Genomic DNA, 20,085 nt, shown 5'->3' on the forward strand with positions numbered 1-20,085 from the left:
GAAAAAAGTAATTTCTCCTCAGGTCTGTTTTCAATTTGTTACCCCACCAACCCCCACCCATTCGCCAAACTCCATTCCCTAATTGCCAATTCTATTCCTTTTACTGATAATTATTTGAGATTAAAGAAATCTGATTACAACCTTGATGACGCATTCAGCCATACTTCTAACCACATATGCATCACTGAGGCCAGCTATTTCCCCATCAGTAACATTGCCCAACTTCACACCTCTCCCTGCCTTCATTGCTAAATCCCTCATTCATGCTTAACTACTCTTCTAACTGATTATTGCCATCTGACTATTCCAATGAAATACTGGCTGACCTCACATTCAACCCTCTGTAAACTTGGTATCATCCAAAACTTTGCAGCACATGTTTTAACTTGAACCAAATCTCATTTCCTTACTAATGTTTAACATTAACTTCTGATAAAGCAACAACTTGATTTTAAATTCCTGATCCTCATTTTCAAACCCCTCCATGACCTCACCCATCCCTGTTTATATAATCTGTTCCAACTGCAAAACTTCCACAAAGATCTGCACTCATTTTGAGTTGTCCCATTTACAATCACTTCGTCTAGCTATGACATCTCTTTTATAGGCCTAAAATCTTGACTTCCTTCCTGATACTCCCTCTGTAACTTGCATTCCCCTTTTACATTAGCCCATAAAAAACTCCCCCTTAGGAACTTTATGTTCACAATTCTCTTCAGATAGTCTGTAGCACCCTCAGTATTGCATTGGAATGGCTGGCCAGATTTTGTTTTGTTCAGCCAATGAGACTTGATGCCTTGACTCAGCAGTAAGACAACTTGTACATGGAGATCGCCAATATTCTTAGAGAATCATAAGATCTTTCTCTTTCTTTCCAGTAATTGTACTGTGCTGTATCTTCAAGTGCAGAATTCCCAGAACGAAGAAGGAGATTGAAGCACGTTATGCCCAGCGCCAGGCTGCAAAGAGGTATGCCAACACCTTGGATAATGTTCCACCACTCAACGAACTGACAGAGATGCCAGGAGGTGAGCTATGAGTTTCCTAAATATTAAAAACAATCTTTCTCAAAAATATGTTTCCGTGAAGACATCTTCCTCCTATACTAAAGGTTCAGAAGGAAAACATAGACAAAAGACAAAGGATTTAAATCAAACAATGAAATCTTTGCACCTTGTAGCTCGGATTTTGGCCAAGGATATTAGACACTGATGGGTGTCCAGTTATGCTATTCTGGAATTCATGGAAATTAACTTTTCAGGCAAGACAATCAAATTATACAGAAACACTGTTAATGAACGAGGAAACCTCTTTCAACTGAAACTTCTAGGGGCCCTGGTATGTTTATTCAATAATAGACTCCCTGCCATTTTTTATCTCCTCCTTAATTTAGGGAACGGCAAACTCCTTCCCAAAACTCCCTTGAAACAAAATCAAGCAACACTCCTTTAATAGATTCCACTTAAACTGCTTTTAAAGGCGTCACTTGCTCTCAGTCAATTTCTTTGCTTGTATAAAAAGTGAAATTGCAGGAAACTCCTACTAATCCATCACTATCAATACAAAAATCAGATGTTATATTGTTCCCTGATGATTGCAGTGTTCAGCTCTATTTGAAATTCTGAAGATAAAGAAACATGTCTGCTTGCAGCAAGGCCTAGAGATTATCCTGATTTGGTAAATAGCTAATAAGCAGCCATGTCACTCCAACTACAGGCAGTGATCTTCTCCACTGCACCTGACAGCATTTGAGAACATTTCTGCATAAGGACTATGGTGGTTCAAGAACAGAAGGAATAAGGGATAAGCAATAAATGCTGTGATGCCTGCAAAATTAACTTTAACCAAAGATAAAGGACTGGTTAACATTTAGAGTATAAAGGAGCCACACAATGTGCAAGAGACAGAACAAACTTCACTTGAGTTATAAGGAAGAAGAAAGACATGCAGGTCATCAAAGACCAATAACAACTGAGACACCTCCCTGTTGCCCACTCGGCTCCATGTTGAATTAGGAATCAAGAAATACTCCATTGAATTAATAGTAAGAGAAGTATGCTATTCAGCCTCTTGAGCTTGTTCTGTCATTCCAATTGGCTCATCTTGTCATTCATTCAGTTTCTCCCAACATGGGTTCTGAAATTATGCGAAATGTTAAAGATTAAGTTAGAAGATTTCACTAAAATGATTTTCTTTCATTACTTCATATCCTGACTAAAACCCAACTGTATGTAATCCCCTGCTTAAGATACTTCAGTGCAGAGTTTTGTAAAACGTTATTACATTTACGGGTGCTGTTTAAATGTGAGTTTTTGTTGCTGTTATTTTGATTTATGTGTTTCAAAATTAGATCAGTGTCCCATCAGTATTTGTCTTCCTCCTCTGTGCTGTTGTAACTAATTGAAATATTTCTGGATGAAATGCCCTGGGGTTGTGATTTCAGTTGAATCTCTGAGCTTTCAATCAGCTCATTGAAACTATCTGATCTCAGCTGAACCAACAGTTGGAGCATCAGGAATTAATTTTAAAAACTCAGCATAGTTATTTTGAGTTATGTACATGTGTGTGTGTCATCACATGGGTGTGTACATTTGTTGATGTGAGCTATATCTGTGGATGTTTTGTAGAAAGTACAAGGACATACGATAGTGACACTCTCAACAGTCATTCGGCCAGATAGAGAAGGTTAATAGTCCCTGCGAATCTGCATTTCAGCTTCAGAACATAAGAACTTAAAAATAAGAGTAAATCTCCAGTAAAATGAAATTTAAATGAAAGAACGTCATATTGTCTTACTTTCCTTGACCTGATCTGCTTTCTCATTTTCTCTCTTTTTATTTTTCTCTCTTTTTACCCTTAAATCATAGATTCCTCTGACACTATCCCTTTGCAAACTGTCTCTGGTCAACTCCAGCACAGATCTGTCCACTCTCTACCTGTCCTTCAGGAGGAAGATGAAATGGCACCCCTTTGAATTCAAGATGACTACTCACTGGGTCAACTTCTGTTCTTTTATTTCAATTCCTCCGCCAACAAGAATCTGTAACTGAAGAAACGTCCTCTCGTGTCTTTCTGTCTCTTATTTGAAGGGCTATTATCAGATTTGCTGTTTTGAGTAAAGTGAATTTGTCGAATGTTTTGACAACTGCATGCCATAAAGGCCAGATTTGCAGTAATGTTCTAGTAGGAATGCTACATTTTAGTCTTCAGTTCCTGATTCTGTTATGGGAATTCAGGACTGGTATGAAAAGACAGAATCCAGTCTCTCTGACAACATATGTATAATACAGCAACAGGGCTGCTTGTTTGAATAGTGCTGAGCAAAGTTTGCTAACTTATTGCTTAGAAAGTGGACATAATCCATACTAGGAATCAGCAAATGTGGAGTTCACTGCAGGAGCTGAGTGAAGGAAAATCAATGAATAAATAGAGGACCAGTCATTAAAAAAAGCAATATACTCTTGATGCTGGAAATCTGGAACAGAAACAGAAAATTCCGGAAATATTCAGCAGGTCATGCGGCAAGGTTGAAAGTTGAAACAGCATAAATGTTTCATGTCAACAACCTTTCATCTGAACTGAAGAGAATTAATAAAAACAGAAAGTACTGGAGAAACTGAGGAGAAAGAGTTCATGTTTCATGTCCAATATGATTCTTCAGAGATATAAGGAAATAAGATATAGAAGCAGAAATAGACCACTTAGCCCATCGAGTCTGCTCTAATATTCAATGAGATCATGGCTGATCTGATTATGCTCAATTCCACTTTCCTGCCAATAAACCTGATTTCCTTACAGAATAAAAATATCGATCTCAACCTTGAATATATTTAACAATCCAGCCTTGACAGCCTTCTGTAGCAAAGAATTACACTCTGTTTTAAGGAAGTATAAAAGCAGACAAAGGAGGCAGGAGGTTAGCGGGGTGATAGTGCGATAAGAAAGAAAGGGAAACTATGTGATAGGTTGAAAGACAAGACAGATTAAATGACAAAGAAAATTAAAATGCAACATGGAGGATAAAGGAAAGAAGCAAAAGGTTGGGCTAAAGAGAGTATGACTGTGAAAAGCAGTTGCTGTCAGGCCTGCTGCTGAATATTCCCAACGTTTTCTGTTTTTAACTAAATAAAAAACCAGTGTAGTGTTGTCATTGATTCACAGGCAGAAGTTTCACTGAATATGTATAATCACTTATATACGAATACAGTTGCTTTATTATCCTTTTGATTGAATAGGATTCACCCCACCTTTCCCATGAAGTGGAAAAATGAAAAATTTCCCTATACATGTTACAGCTTAATTGTCAATTCATTTTAATTAATTCAAGGTTCTTGAAAGTAAATTTTGAAGCCAACAAACATGGGAAGTAAAGTTTCTGATCCATAATGATGATTCCTGCTGGAATTCTTGATCCAAAGCTCTTACTCATGCTGCCAGACTTAAAACTCAAAGACTTTACAAAGCAAAATCTCTGAGTCTTGGTAGCAACCGGGACTAAATTCCTCATCATGTTGCTGTTGTGGTCCGACCTGCCTATCTTCTTTTCCACCTATCCACTCCACCCTCTCCTCCTTGACCTATCACCTTCATCTCCTCCCCCACTCACCCATTGTACTCTATGCTACTCTCTCCCTACCCCCACCCTCCTCTAGCTTATCTCTCCATGCTGCAGGCTCACTGCCTTTATTCCTGATGAAGGGCTTTTGCCCGAAACATTGATTTCGCTGCTCATTGGATGCTGCCTGAACTGCTGTGCTCTTCCAGCACCACTAATCCAGTATTTGGTTTTCAGCATCTGCAGTCATTGTTTTTACCTCTGATTTCCATTGGCTGTTCATTGTAATTCAGTAACTCTCATTGGTTTCCCACACTAATCCATAACACCCATTAGTTGCTCACATTGAACCCTGGTCTCCATTGGTGGCCTATACTGAATTCTGATTCCCATTGGTCACTTGTACTGAGGCCTCACTCTTGCTGCTTTTCACACCTAAACCTAACTCCTGTCTGTCTGTGCATCTTCATTAACATCTTCTTCTCTGTTTCATATTAGGTTTGTTGGGTTATCAGCTTGAATTAGCAGTTGCGGTGCAATTGATGTCAGAAGGAATTATCAAAATTACCACAAAAAGAAGAATGAGGTTCATCTATTTCACCTTGCATCATCCAAGTATTTAGATTAGATTCCCTTCGGCCCAACAAGTCCACACCGACCCTTCAAAGAGCAACCCACCCAGACCCATTTCCCTCCAAATGATGCACCTAACACTATGGGCAATTTAGCATAGCCAATTCACCTAAGCTGCACATCTTTGGACTGTGGGAGGAAATCAGAGCACCCGGAGGAAACCCGCACAGACACAGGAAGAATGGGCAAACTCCACACAGACAGTTGCCCGAGGCTGAAATCATACCTGGGAGCCTGGTGCTGTGAGGTAGCTAACCACTGAGCCACCACGCCGCCATAAATTTGAAAAAAAAAGATAAAACTGCTTTAGAAGCAGTTTAGAGAAGGTGCAATTGACTCATATACTGGAATGAAGATCTTATCTCATGAAGAAATATTGAGGCTTTTACTCATAGGTTATGCCTGCATCCATTGGTGATCTGTTTGAAACAGAACCCCAGAGGATGTTTCCTGTAGAGGGAAAAACTAAACTATGGATAAAGTTTAAGAATAAGAGATCTCCCTATTTTAACAGAGATGAAGTAAAATAATCTAAGATTGAGTATTATTATGTAAAATTCTTATTCTGAGAAGGTATTGATGGCTAGGTTTATAAATTTTGTTCAAGGCTCAGTGAGATAGATTGTGATGGATAAGAGAATCAAGGATTATGGAGTTTGACAGGAAATTGGAGATTAGACCAAAATCAGATCAGCTCTGATCTTATTGACTGGTAGAGCAGGTTTGAAGAGCAAATGGCTTACTCTCACTTTATGTTTCAAAACAAAAGTCTACATTTCCATTAATTTTCATATCTTGAATGTACATTTTTAAGAATAGAATTCAAAAGTACAAAATCGCTACAGCCATAACCTTAACAAAAGAATGAAAACTAAATGCTGGTCCTGGCAGTGACAACAACCTGTCATCTGAACTGAAAAGAATTAATAAAAACAGAAAGTGCTGGAGAAACTCAGGAGAAAGAAATTGCTGAATGTAAATAACGTAAACAACGCAAGTCCATCATTCGTTTTTTACATTCATCAATTTCTGACCTACAGATGAATGATGTGGTCATTTTGAATGATATGTTATGGCCTAGCAGAGGTCATCCCATTTTTTAAGGTGTTTTCTTCTCAGTAGCTAGGCTAGTTCTGCAGATTTAACACTTGCAAACTATTTATTTATGTTTTATATTGAAGAGAAATATTTGGCATATGAATGGTGCTGCAATACTGTGATTGTTTAGTCTAACTTTTATTCTTTCTTTCGTATAGTTCCTCATTTTCATATTCTATCCTTCAGTTGCCATCTCTCACTTATTCTCTGTCTCCCTTGCTGTCTCAAACAAATTGCCACCTACTTTCCTTTTAATCTGTTCTTCTTTCTTGCTTCTATCTGTTCTTGCCCTTGTTCATTATCACCATCATTGTTTCTCTGCCTTTTTCTATAAGTTTTAGTTTCTCACAAAGATTCCTATTGGTGCTAAAGATCCCAGTCATGATCCAATTATAGATTGATTGTACTTGGCTCCCCTGTGTTCTCCATTATAGACCTCAGCAGGGTTTGCTGCAGAAGTTGGAAGGAATCAAATTCCTGTGGTTCAGGCACCTACAAGGAAGGCAATTTGGATTTGTCCACACTACTCATCACCAAGCTTTTCATGCAAGAATCTGAATCTACAAAATATTACAAAACAAAATTTTACTTGGTTTTGATCCAAATGATTAGGTCCAGATATATTCCTACGGATTCAGTCCACATCCATTCACTGTTCATTTTCAGAAAATGTGCTCTCTGTTTAAAGAACTTCTCCCCATGTCTCCATTGTTTCTTTTGTCAAATCCATCAATCTGGGTTCTGTGATTCTTGATCCTTCCAACAATGGGAACAGTTTTTCCCTATCTGCTTTGTTGTGAACTCTTTATCAAATCACTTTCTCAACTTTCTCTTCTAGAAGGACAAACAGCCCAACTTCTCTAATCTACTACCTAACACAAATTCTTCCCACTTGAAACCATTCTCATGAATCTTCTAATACCTTCAAATCATTCCTGAAGTACCGTGCCCAGAACTGAATGCTCTACTGGAGTTCAGGGGATTCCAGTATTTTATACCAGTTTAATGTAACTTTCTTCCTTTAATTTGATGTTGCCATAATAAATGGATATATTATTAAAATAGTAAATTGAATGTTTTGTTAGCTGATGACCCAAGCTTTCCAGCCACCTTCACTGTTTTATGCACATGTTCATTTAGGTCTACAAAAAAAGTTCAGTTCTAACAAAAGGCCACTGGATTTGAAACATTTTTCTCTTCAGATGCTACCAGACCTGCTGAATTTCTCCAGCACTTTCTGTTTTTGTTTTAGATCTCCAGCATTTGCAGCTCTTTGATTTATTATTCATTTAGATCCATTTGCTTCTGCACCCTCCTTTTAGAATTCTCTCCTTTAATTTTTAGTGTCTTTCTGTTTTCTTCCTACAAAAATTTCACTCCTCTATGCAATAAATTGTGTCTGTCACTTGTCTGTCTATTCTGTCAAAATTGTTACATCCTTTTGAAGTTCTACGCAATTCTCTTTATATTGAATAACTGATTGCACTGAATAATGTGCAGAGGAGATTGACAGGAGAAATTGGGAATACGGGATGGAGAATTTTAGTTCTGAAAAGCAATTTGATAGACCAGAGATTGTTTTCATTGGAGCAGAGGAGACTGAGGGGGAACATGATTGACATGTATAAAATTATGAGGGGCATAGACAGGGTGGACAGGAAGGATCTTTTCTCTTTGGTGGAGAGAACAATCACCAGTTGGTGTAGATTTAAGGTAAGAGGCAGGAGGTTTAAAGGTATCTGAGGAAACAAATTTTCACTCAGAAGGTGGTGGGGTTCTGTAATCCAAAGCCTGTACCCTCAGAGGGCAGAGACAGAAATCTTCATCATATTTAAGAATATTTAAATGTTCACTTGCAATAGCAAAAAATACAAGGCTATGGACCAAGTGGTGGAAAATGAGATTAAAATAGTTAGGTGGTTATGTTTGACTTTCGTTTGGCCGAACTGGTCCTCACCCTTAACAATTTCTCCTTTGAATCCTCCCACTTCCTCCAGACCAAAAGGGTAGCCATGGGCACACGTATGGGCCCCAGCTATGCCTGTCTCTTTGTTGGCTACGTAGAACGGTTGATCTTCTGTAATTACACCGGCACCACTCCCCACCTCTTCCTCCGCTACATTGATGACTGCATTGGCGCCACGTCGTGCTCCCGTGAGGAGGTTGAGCAATTCATCAACTTCACCAACACATTCCACCCTGACCTTAAATTTACCTGGACTATCTCTGACACCTCGCTCCCCTTCCTGGACCTCTCCATCTCCATTAGTGACGACCGACTTGACACTGACATTTTTTACAAACCCACTGACTCCCATAGCTACCTGGATTACACCTCTTCCCACCCTATCTCTTGCAAAAATGCCATCCCGTATTCCCAATTTCTCCGCCTCCGCCGTATCTGCTCCCAGGAGGACCAGTTCCACCATAGGACACACCAGATGGCCTCCTTCTTTAGAGACCGCAATTTCCCTTCCCACGTGGTTAAAGATGCCCTCCAACGCATCTCGTCCACATCCTGCACCTCCGCCCTCAGACCCCACCCCTCCAACCGTAACAAGGACAGAACGCCCCTGGTGCTCACCTTCCACCCTACAAATCTTCGCATCAACCAAATCATCCACCGACATTTCCGCCACCTCCAAAAAGACCCCACCACCAGGGATATATTTCCCTCCCCACCCCTTTCCGCCTTCCGCAAAGACCATTCCCTCCGTGACTACTTGGTCAGGTCCACACCCCCCTATGACCCACCCTCCTATTCTGGCACTTTCCCCTGCCACCGCAGGAACTGTAAAACCTGTGCCCACACCTCCTCCCTCACCTCTATCCAAGGCCCTAAAGGAGCCTTCCACATCCATCAAAGTTTCACCTGCACATCCACCAATATCATTTATTGTATCCGTTGCTCCCGATGTGGTCTCCTCTACATTGGGGAGACTGGGCGCCTCCTAGCAGAGCGCTTTAGGGAACATCTCCGAGACACCCGCACCAATCAACCAGACCGCCCCGTGGCCCAACATTTCAACTCCCCCTCCCACTCTGCCGAGGACATGGAGGTCCTGGCCCTCCTTCACCGCCGCTCCCTCACCACCAGACGCCTGGAGGAAGATCGCCTCATCTTCCGCCTCGGAACCCTTCAACCCCAGGGCATCAATGTGGACTTCAACAGCTTCCTCATTTCCCCTTCCCCCACCTCATCCTAGTTTCAAACTTCCAGCTCAGTTACTGTCTCCTTGACTTGTCTGACCTGCCTATCTCCTTTTCCACCTATCCACTCCACCCTCTCCTCCTTGACCTATCACCTTCATCTCCTCCCCCACTCACCCATTGTACTCTATGCTACTCTCTCCCCACCCCCACCCTCCTCTAGCTTATCTCTCCATGCTTCAGGCTCACTGCCTTTATTCCTGATGAAGGGCTTTTGCCCGAAACGTCGATTTCGCTGCTCGTTGGATGCTGCCTGAACTGCTGTGCTCTTCCAGCACCACTAATCCAGTCAATGGGCCAAAAGGCCTTTTTCTGTGCTAAGGACAATGAAAAATGTGGCAACTGTAAGTTCTACTCTTATTCTGACTGGTCAATATTGGTCCTGACCAGCTTCACGCTTCTCCCAATCCACTTTGTATGCTCCTTGTCTGCTGCACGGTGATGCTAATCCTTTCATACTCTTTTCACTAGTACCAATTTGCCTCATTATGCCCCTGGTCTCCTTCAAAGTGATCCCAACCTACCCCACACACTGCCTATCCTGCTTCACAGTAAGCCTGATCTTTTTTACACTCATCTCAGTCTGCTTCACAATAATTCTGACTTGCCTCGCACTCCTCCTGGTCTGCTTTACAGCAATATTGGCCTACCTCACACTCCTCTCAGTCTGCTTCACAATGATGCTGACCTGCCTCACACATGTCCCAGACTGTTTCACAATAATCCTGGCCTGTTTCACATTTGTGTAATTCTGTTTCACAGTGATCCTTACCTGCTGCAGAGTCCTCGGGCCTGCCTTGAAATGAGCAGACAATAAAAGTATGAAACACCAGAAAATTGTGAAGACATGGCATATAGAGAGAGTTACAATAGGATACAGGAAGAATCCCTCAGAAATTTCAGGAAATTTGTCTTTATCTGTATTCCTGAGTGACTCTTTCTCTCTCTCTTTCTGTCTCCCCCTCTGTCTTCACAGTTCCACTCCATTTTTTTTGGGCATCTGTGTCTCATAGGACCCTTTTATTTGTAACTTGTTTATTCCATTGTAGCACTGACACTTTATCAGTTTCATCCCATTTTATTACTCTCAGCTTCCCTTATTCCCTTAATAGTTTCAGAAAACTATTCTTCCCTTGTATTCTCCTTTTAGTCTCTGAGTGAAATGTCAATTTAATCCAGTACCCTACCATCATGTCACCCTCCAGTGAATTGTCCAACCAAAGCATCTTATCCCTCGCTGTCCATTCTCATACTTCATCCTCCACATTCCTGATTAAACATATTTTTAGTTTCTCTTGAACGTGGTCCTCTACTGGTCTAGATGACATTATTTTCTTCTCCCTGCTTCCTCGGTTCACTTCTCTTCTTTACTGTCTGTCTTCCTTGCTCTCTCTTCTTTGCTCTGTCTCTTTCTTTCTTTCCTTCTCACTCATCCCCTTGCTCACTGCAAAGAATCCAGATTGATGTTGAATTAAAATGCTTCCCTTGAATAATTATGGTGGACTGATTGCTGTGGAAATTGCTTTTATCCCCGTCTCTATTGTTGATCCCAGCTTTTAGATATCAGAGGAGCATCTTTGTCCATTTTTGAAAGGATCAATTTGAAGAAAGGTATATGATCAGAAGCAATGTTAATGGGGAAATCGTCAAATGATTAAAGGAGAAATTCAGCCAAAATTGCCAATTTCTCTTCGTCCGCTGAAGATGTCAACTTCAAATGAGTAGAATAGACATATACCTTTACAGTTGCTATTTCACACCTTTCACATACTGGGGACATCAGCAAATCTTTTTAAGCTGGTGAGTTGTTCTTGCTGTTGCTGTTGTGTTACAATCAAAAGCAAATACCAGTTTGTACAAAGCCAGTCACAAAAAATTACATTTAGGAACATAATTAATAATCTGTTTATCATTGGGTGATATTTAATACATTCCCTTGTGGTGGGTTTGGGTATTTAATCAGGTGGGAGGGTGATGGGTCAGGACCCAGTTAAGACCATGATAGGAAGACCGATTGTGATTCCAAAAGTCTCAGAAAATATTTATAAAGTGCCAATCAATGCAGAAATGTCACTATCATGAGTTGAGTAGGGAAGGCTACCAGAAAAGATAAAAGCTGGATGATTGTATAAGATGAGGGGCAGGACATTAGGCCAATACAGTTGAACATGAAGTACAAAGATGGAAAATGCAGTGTAAGATCAAACAGAGGGTCTGGGAGTGAATATGGTCCCAGGAAAAAAGATCGAGAACCATTGAAAGGAAATTTATTAGTCAAAGGGGGCAGTCAGAAATAGATGAAGGCAAGAAAGAGGATATGGCTTAAAAAGGAAAAAGAAAACTCGAAATGAGGAGCTAGGAGCAGAAGCCAATGAAATTGGGAAGTCTTAGAGGCCATGAACAAATTGGAAGTTAAGTTAATAAAACATTCCAAACCAGAAGAATTACAAAATGAAAAACAATTTGGAGTGTACACAGATGTACCTGATTGGGTCAACCACTCGATCATGGTGAATATTCATGGAGAAAGTGCTTTCTGACAGGATTTATAAAGCTAGAGCAAAGCAAATGGCATGCGGTTTCAAAGAAAAACTGGGAGAGTAATGTATAAGAGTAGATAGACCAATAACAGGAGAAGAAATTTTGAAGATTTTCTTGGTTTTGTTAGTAAAACATTCTTGAAAACTTAGATTAATCAATATTAAGGGTGACTTTCTATAGGGAGATCAGCTCAAGATGGCACTCTTTCTTTGTCCTCTAAAGAAAGTACTGAATGCAGTGAGGACACTCTGGAAGTTAAATGAATACATATATGGCCTAATTGAGGTGGAGTAGGAGGTTAGCTCAGTTGCCTGGATAGCTGGTTTGCCAATACAAACAGCCTGGGTTCAATTCCTACTCTGGTGCAGTATCATGAAGGACTCTTCTTCTCAATCTCTCCCCTCAGCTTAAACTGCCACTACTTATCTCTCTCTAAATAGGAGTATGGAAACTTTATATGGCCTAAATAATGCCTCTTGGTACTTTTCAGTAAAGTTGATTTTATTAAAACTGGATTAGTGGTGTTTATTCCTGATGAAGGGATTTTGCCCGAAACGTCAATTTCGAAGCTCCTTGGATGCTGCCTGAACTGCTGTGCTCTTCCAGCGCCACTAATCCAGAATCTGGTTTCTAGCATCTGCAGTCATTGTTTTTACCACCTTTATTAAAACTGGGCCTTCTTCAGTTAGAAACAGACCCTGCCATGTTTTACTTGCTCCATAGCATGGGGGTGGGCTGCTTTCAGGCATCTTTATGATGCTCATATATGTTTGTTTTTAGGATGGGAGCAGTGAATTTGAAAACATCATAAATGGGCTCAAAGTAGAATTCAAATTGGAAGTCAGGCTTTGGGGACTTTAGTAACATTAGATTGGAAATCAGGCAGAACAACTTTGCATCAGTAATCTTATTTGAATCTTATTGTTATTAGTCAAAGTAGGGCTTCATTCAAAAAAAGGTGCTGCAAGATCCAATAACAATATGGATGATTTGCAAAGTGTAACTGTATAGTGGAATTGGCTGTCTGATTGGAGACAACCCAGGGCATGGACCGAGAGAAAATGAAGACTGGAGAGTCAGACTCGAAAAGTGTGGAATTCCTGATGAAGGACTTATTCCTGAAATGTTGATTCTCCTGCTCTTCGGATGCTGCCTGACCTGCTGTGCTTTTCCAATGCCACACTTTTCCACTTGGAGCACAGGCTGTCTGCCTGGCTTTTCTAAAGCCCAGAACTTGGATACCAATGGTGGGAGATGGTGATGACTCCTGTAGGGTGACGGGAGAGTAACAGTTGGGCTTTGTTTCGAAGTAAGTGGCTTGATTGCAGTTTGAGCTTTGGGCTGACTTGGGCTGCTTTATTATTAGGGGATTTAACACAAACAATTTAACAAAATGCCTGAAGGTTAAATCAGAGAGGAAACTAATTAGCTTAGAATGTCAGCAGACCCTTGAGATTCTGGCCTCCCGTGTGTTTGTATATTTTCAGCTCACACACACAGTGATGCCGAAAGTGAACAGAATTTTATATCATCGTAAACAAATTCAGAAATGAACAGCTTTAACACAGTGTTAACCAGACACTACATCAATATTTTGACATCTAAAATGCTTTTAAACCTTCTCTTCCTTAGTTTCCAAGATATTCCCTTTGAAGAGTTTAGGAAAGGTGCAAATAAACACCCCAGAGAAAGGAAGATTAAAGTGTGATTTAATTAGAGCTGCTCAAAAGTAAACAGTATAATCATTCAGTAGAAACCGTTTTCACTGGTCGGAGGATTGATAACCAGAGGAAGTGGATTTAAGATAACTAGCAAAAGAACCAGAGAGAGATGAGGGGAGTATTTATGAAGAGAGTTATTTTGAATGGGCAGATTGAAAAAGGTACTGAAGTAACTTACAAGCAAAATTGGATATATATTTTAAAAGAAATATGGGAAAGGATTGGTAAGTGGTTAAACGTATGCTCACTCAAGGAGTCCACACATATGACATGGACTGAACAAGGTCCTCTTATATAATCATTTTATATAACCCGGTAAAGATGAAAAGACTATACCTTTGAGAGTGCAACACTCCCTCACAAATGAGTCAGCCTAGATTGCACACTCAAATCTCTAGAGTGGGGCTTGACCCCACAGTCATTTCGAGCTTCAATTCACCACTTCTGCTTTAGAGCTGTAGTTGTTCAGAATGAAAATGATACCCAGCAATGCTACTGTTTAGTGGGGCAGCATTTCCATGTTGTGTGAAGGAGGTTTGGGTGAGATGATCAGGAATCTGTTTTCCCAGAACAGTGCAGAGTATTAACTCCGAAGTGGGTAAAATTAATTTTAAACGGAGTCTCCACCCAGAAATACATCTGATTGAAAAGATGGCTTTCTCCCAGGTGGGAAAACACTGAAGCAGAAGTTGCCATCCAAGATTGAGTCAGTTTGGGCTCCTCGTGCAGAGAATGGGTAGAAAGGTGTTAAGTCAGGTCAAGAGAAAACCGTACAGGAACAGAGACAGTTTGAGACTTTGGTGGTCACAGGGAAGGCTCAAGTGTACCCTCAAGTGTAAAGATGGCTCCGAATGCTGTCAGGGATTGGTGATGTCATGGTGAAGACTATTCCATCCCAAACTGTGTAAATAAGCAGATTAGGGGAAAAGGGTGGGGAAAGTGAATGGAAAGTGGTCCTGCTCCACTGGAAGCGCAGGGGTTTTGAAAAGTCTCTTAATTCATCCACGCTGAAGTTTTTTGCCATCTTTTATCTGCCAGATTTTCTTAAGCTGGAGAAATATTGCCTTCCAGAGGTGAATTGAAATTGGAGAGTAAAGCTGAGGCACACATCCTCATTAAATATGAAAAACATGTTTCCCAAAGGTGCCCCACACACATCCTACCTCTGTTAAAAATAGTATAAGATTTTTAAAACTTTTACACCCCACCCAACTAGGGTCAGGATCTCAAAATCATCTTTTTACTCTTCCTGGTTGTGCCTGTGAAACTATATCCCAAAACAAATCACTCAAGTAGAGAAATGTTGGGAAAGAAATACAACATCAACACTCAAATCTCTGGAGTGGGACTCAGAGGAACAGCTGGATTCAGGCATGGAGAAACTTGTCTGAGACAGTTTGCTAACTGACTATACCATTGTCAAGATGGGGGAATGAACAGATAATTCATGGCTTAATAATTCAAAGCCACAATTACTCATCCAATCACATTTATTATACGAGTCTCTATAGATCGGAGTACATGATTATAGTCGGCCTTTGTACCTTGTGATTGATGTTGCGTAGATCCAATTTGAAGGTGGCTGATTGCACAGCCAGCTAGCGGAGTCGTCATATAACAGATGATAATGACTGTTGTACTTAAACAAGCATTTAATTACAAGTCAGACCAAATAGCTACCTTGAACACACTTCCTCACACACCGATTCCTGTGAGGACATGATTTAATTTTCCCAATTTTTCCATCTCCATCACATTTTGTCAGATAATGCCACTTTCCATAAAAGCACTTCTCATACAATATCTTTTTGCTCTTAACAAGGATTGCTGTGATTATGGTTGACATCGGCTTCTTCAACTTCACTCTGTCTGCAAAGATCTTCTAAATGACTTTAAAAGCAGCTAGCGCAATGGTCCCCTTGTGGTGGGGTCATAGTGTCCCTACCCCTAGACTGAGGGCTCTTGGTTCAAGTCCCACCTGCTCCAGATGTGTGTAATAACAGCTCTGAACAGGTTGGTTAGAAAAATAGGTCAATTAAAAAAAACACAATGGGTCCACCATTATATGACTTTATCCAAACAAAGGCTGATGTTTACCTTAATTCCAACATTCTGTGTTGTTGCTTCACACCTTGGCAGTGAATAAGATTTGGAAAATCGGCCAAGTGCTAGTCCCATGTGTGTGCTGGCATTTGGAATAGGACTGGAATAGGACCAGAATATTCCCACACAGGACAATGTCGTTTGATTATGAAAGCAAACATTTGTTTTCATCAACTAACATCTAAGTATTGTATAGCAGGAATTAGCAGATTATGATCAAGAACTAGAACACTGGGTAATTTTCTGTTCCAACAGAGATGGAAAGAAAAAGCAATTTCCACAGCGATCAGTCCACCATAATTACTCAAGGGGAGCATTTTAATTCAACATCAATCTGGATTCTTCCCAGTGAGCAAGGGGATGGGTGAGAAGGAAAGAAAGAGAAAGACAGAGCAAGGAAGACAGATAGTAGAGAAGGGAAGTGAACAGAGGAAATAGGGAGAAGGAAATAATATAGTTTAGACCAATAGAAGAGAAACTAAAATACTCTCTCATTTCCTTCAATTCTGTAACACTTTCTAGTTCCCTCTCACATATTTACAGGTGGCTGAGTACAGTTGTCTAGTGTAATGTCTTATTTTTACTGTATTACAGGCTTTTCTCTGGTCTGATCTTCTCTACTACTCAGCTCTGCTGATAGCAGAGCAATACCATCATTTGAATATTTATATTCAATTATGCTGTAATATAGAATCTTTAATTATATGCTGAGTCATTTGGAGAGTGACAGACTGGACCTAAATTAAAAATACATTGCTGTCCTCTCAGCAGAGATGTCTCATCTTAATTGAAAATAGTCCGCAACATAATGTAGCATGATTGGAATTGTCTCCACAGTGTATGTTCAAATCTAAGAAAAGTCTTCTTAAAATTCATAAAACTTTATCAAGTAAAGCATTCATTTTGTTTCACAAGATATCATTGACATTTGGAACACTTTTCTTTAAAAAGCATTGAAATCAGAGCCACAGAAACATATAATCATTCCAGCATAGAAGGAGGCCATTTGAACCATCATTGAATTGAATCAAATTGAATTTATTGTCACGTTTACCGAGGCACAGTGAAAAGCTTTGTCTTGCGAGCAATACAGGCAGATCACAAAGTTAAATAGCATAGATAAGTAAATAATAGGTAAACAGCGGCAAAAACAAAAACACTGTGACGGGCGGATGTTAAGAGTTTGTGAGTCTATTCAGTATTTTAACAACAGTAGGGCAGAAACTGTTTTGAAACCGGCTGGTACATGTGTTCAGGCTTCTGTACCTTCTCCCAGATGATAGAGGTTGTAGAAAAACATTGCTCGGGTGGGATGGATCTTTGAGAATGCTGGCAGCCTTTCCTTGACAGTGGGCCTGGTAAATGGATTCTATAGATGGGAGGTTAGCTTTGGTGATTGTCCGGCCGAGTTCACCACTCACCGTCTTCAATCTTGAATGGTACAGTTGCCATACCAGGTACTGATACATCCAGACAGAATGCTCACGATGGCGCACTTATAAAAGTTGGCGAGGGTATTCACCATCATGCTAAATTTCCTCAGCTGCTTGAGGAAGAAGAGATGTTATTGGGCCTTTGTAACCAGTGCATCCAGATGAAAAGTCCAAGAAAGCTTGTTGTTGCTGACCACTCATAGGAGTTTAACACTCTATCCATGACTGTGTTGCCAAATAATGCCATTTACATGATCGTTGATGCAACCAACATAGTCAGTCGAATCTCAGATGGTGATGAAACAGACTACAGACAGGAGGTGGAAAACGTTGAAAAATGGTGTACTGATAACAACCTAGCTCTCAATGCCAGCAAAACTAAGGAACGCATTATTGACTTTTGGCGAGATGTTACTCATGCCCCCCTACACATTAACAGCACAGAGGTAGAACGAATGGAGAGTGTTCTAATGCGTTCCTTAGTTTTGCTGGCATTGAGAGCTAGGTTGTTATCAGTACACCATTTTTCAACGTTTTCCACCTCCTGTCTGTAGTCTGTTTCATCACCATCTGAGATTCGACTGACTATGTTGGTTGCATCAACGATCATGTAAATGGCATTATTTGGCAACACAGTCATGGATATACAGTGAGTACAGTAGGGAGCTGAGTACGCGTCCCTGGGGGCTCCAGCATTGAGTGTTATTGAGGATGAAATAATGTCTCCAATCTTCAGTGATTGTTGCCTGTGGATCAGGAAACTGAGGATCCAGTTGCAGAGAGTGGGGCTTAGTCCGCGATCACTATGTTTAGTAATCAGTCTCGTGGGGATAATAGTGTTGAAGGGTGAACTGTAGTCAATGAGTAGGATTCTTACGTAGCTGTTCCTGGTGTCAAGATGTTCTAGGGAGGAGTGAAGAGCAAGTGATATGGCATCTAATGTGGATCTGTTGCTTTGATAGGCAAATTGGAGTGGGTCAAGAGTAGTGGGGATGCTGGAGTTGATTAATGTCATGACCAGCCTTTCAAAGCACTTCATGACCACCAAGGTTAGGGCCACCAGGCGGTAGTCATTGAGACATGCTGCATGAGTCTTCTTACACACTTCTTAGGCATATCTGTACTGACACTTTGTATGAGCATTATGACTTAGTGCCAATCTCCTGCCTTTCCCCATTTCACTGCACATCGTCTAATATACTCTTGAATTCCTTGATTCAACTTGCCTCCATACTTCCAGGCGCTATGTTCCAGATTCAAACTGTTCAATGTATGAAGAAGTATTTGCCACATGCTATTTGTTTCTTGGAATATTTTTAAGGCAGAGGTTAGAGGAAGAAAGGTTATGGGGAGTAGGCAATAATGTGATGTAATCAGATCAGAATGATTTATTGAGTGATGGGAAAGGCTCAAGGGGCTGAGTAGCCCACTCCTGATCCTAACTCATATGGTCAATATCAATTCTGTCGAAAAATCAGGAGGTCATTAAAGCCTCTGTATAAGTTGCCATGAATCACTTGTCTATATATGCTCCATACAGTGTTCCTGCACTTTCATTAATGCTAGACAAACATGAATCAAGTTGCATAATTATATAATTTAAATGGGAAACTTTGTCAACTACACTCACAATGAAGTATATTTTATGTTAACCATGTGCATTTATGCCAAATAAATGCTGAATCATCAGAAGAAAGGTAACTACTTGTTTAATGAGCTCTGGTATAAACAGAATCATCCATTATCTGCAATTACTTCAGCAGCCTCTCTGGGTTTCAAACTGATTGGGTTCTTTCCTGGTTGAAATTCACTAGCTGTCCTTGCAGGGTGCCTTTTTCATCCACAATATAATCTCCTCTTTGAAGCATTTACAAGTGTACCATTGTCTCACTTCCCAGAGCAGTACTCCACAAAAACTCTGCTTTTCACAATCTAAAATTTTCTGGATGTAAAACAAGTTATACCCAGCCCAACTGACATTGGAAATGAACCAATACAATGCTGGATCAATTGGTTCTGATGAGGACATCATTGTTTGGATGTGGTTCAACCAACTGATGTTCGTGATTAATTTTTTAAAAGTGTTAACAATAGTGTTACAACAGGCACCTTTGTTTTCTGTCCAGGATCCAGGAGTCTGACACTTGCAAGAAGGTGACAATGACAATTACTTTTCAACCTGAGTTTAGGTGTAGTTGTTAGTACTGCCAGACACACTGACACAAGCTGTGTAATTTATTTATATTTTAATATTGGTTATTTTAGTTTGGAGTTTTATCTAGTGGCATGTGGGATTGTTTTTGTGTTTATGAACAGTTTTCATGATTAATTTGTAAATATTTCTGTAACCTTGGTAATTTATTTTAAGACACAGCATGACAGAGAGAGAGAGACTTCTTGGAGCGGAATGAGTTTTGTTGACATTGGGTGTGGTTTATGAGCAAAGAGAGGAAACAGTTATGCAATAGGCCTCAGATCAACAGATTTGGATATTATTTTCAGTTTGGTTTGGGGAAATACTCATAGATTAAGCAAAGCCATTTTAGTTTCAGGTTTCAAGAAGCTTTGGCTAAAGTGAGATGTGTAAAACTGTTGTTCATAAAGAAAGATGTTTGCTTAGAAATATTAAGAAATAGACTTCCGTCAGTGTATGGACGAGTTTTAAAGTTCCAGATCCCAAGTGTTTGGTTAAAACCCTGAAGGATTATTTGTGGTTGAAAAAGTCTAATCTCATCTAAGAAGATTCAAGAAAGAGGCAATCAGATTCTCAAGTTTGGGTAATTGAGGCCAC

The 20,085-nt window shown here is 40.2% G+C and overlaps 1 protein-coding gene across 1 annotated transcript in view; it reads left to right on the top strand.

Annotated features, from left to right (window-relative positions):
* Positions 1–20,085, top strand: part of tmie (transmembrane inner ear) — a 138,234-nt gene that overhangs the window by 106,947 nt on the left and 11,202 nt on the right. The window contains exon 3 of the mRNA XM_072570061.1: positions 879–1,028. Within this exon, the coding sequence (XP_072426162.1) occupies positions 879–1,028 (150 nt within the window). The remainder of the gene's footprint in view (positions 1–878; positions 1,029–20,085) is intronic.

This window comes from Chiloscyllium punctatum, chromosome 5, assembly GCF_047496795.1.
Source record: "Chiloscyllium punctatum isolate Juve2018m chromosome 5, sChiPun1.3, whole genome shotgun sequence".
In the NCBI taxonomy this organism is placed as follows: domain Eukaryota; kingdom Metazoa; phylum Chordata; class Chondrichthyes; order Orectolobiformes; family Hemiscylliidae; genus Chiloscyllium; species Chiloscyllium punctatum.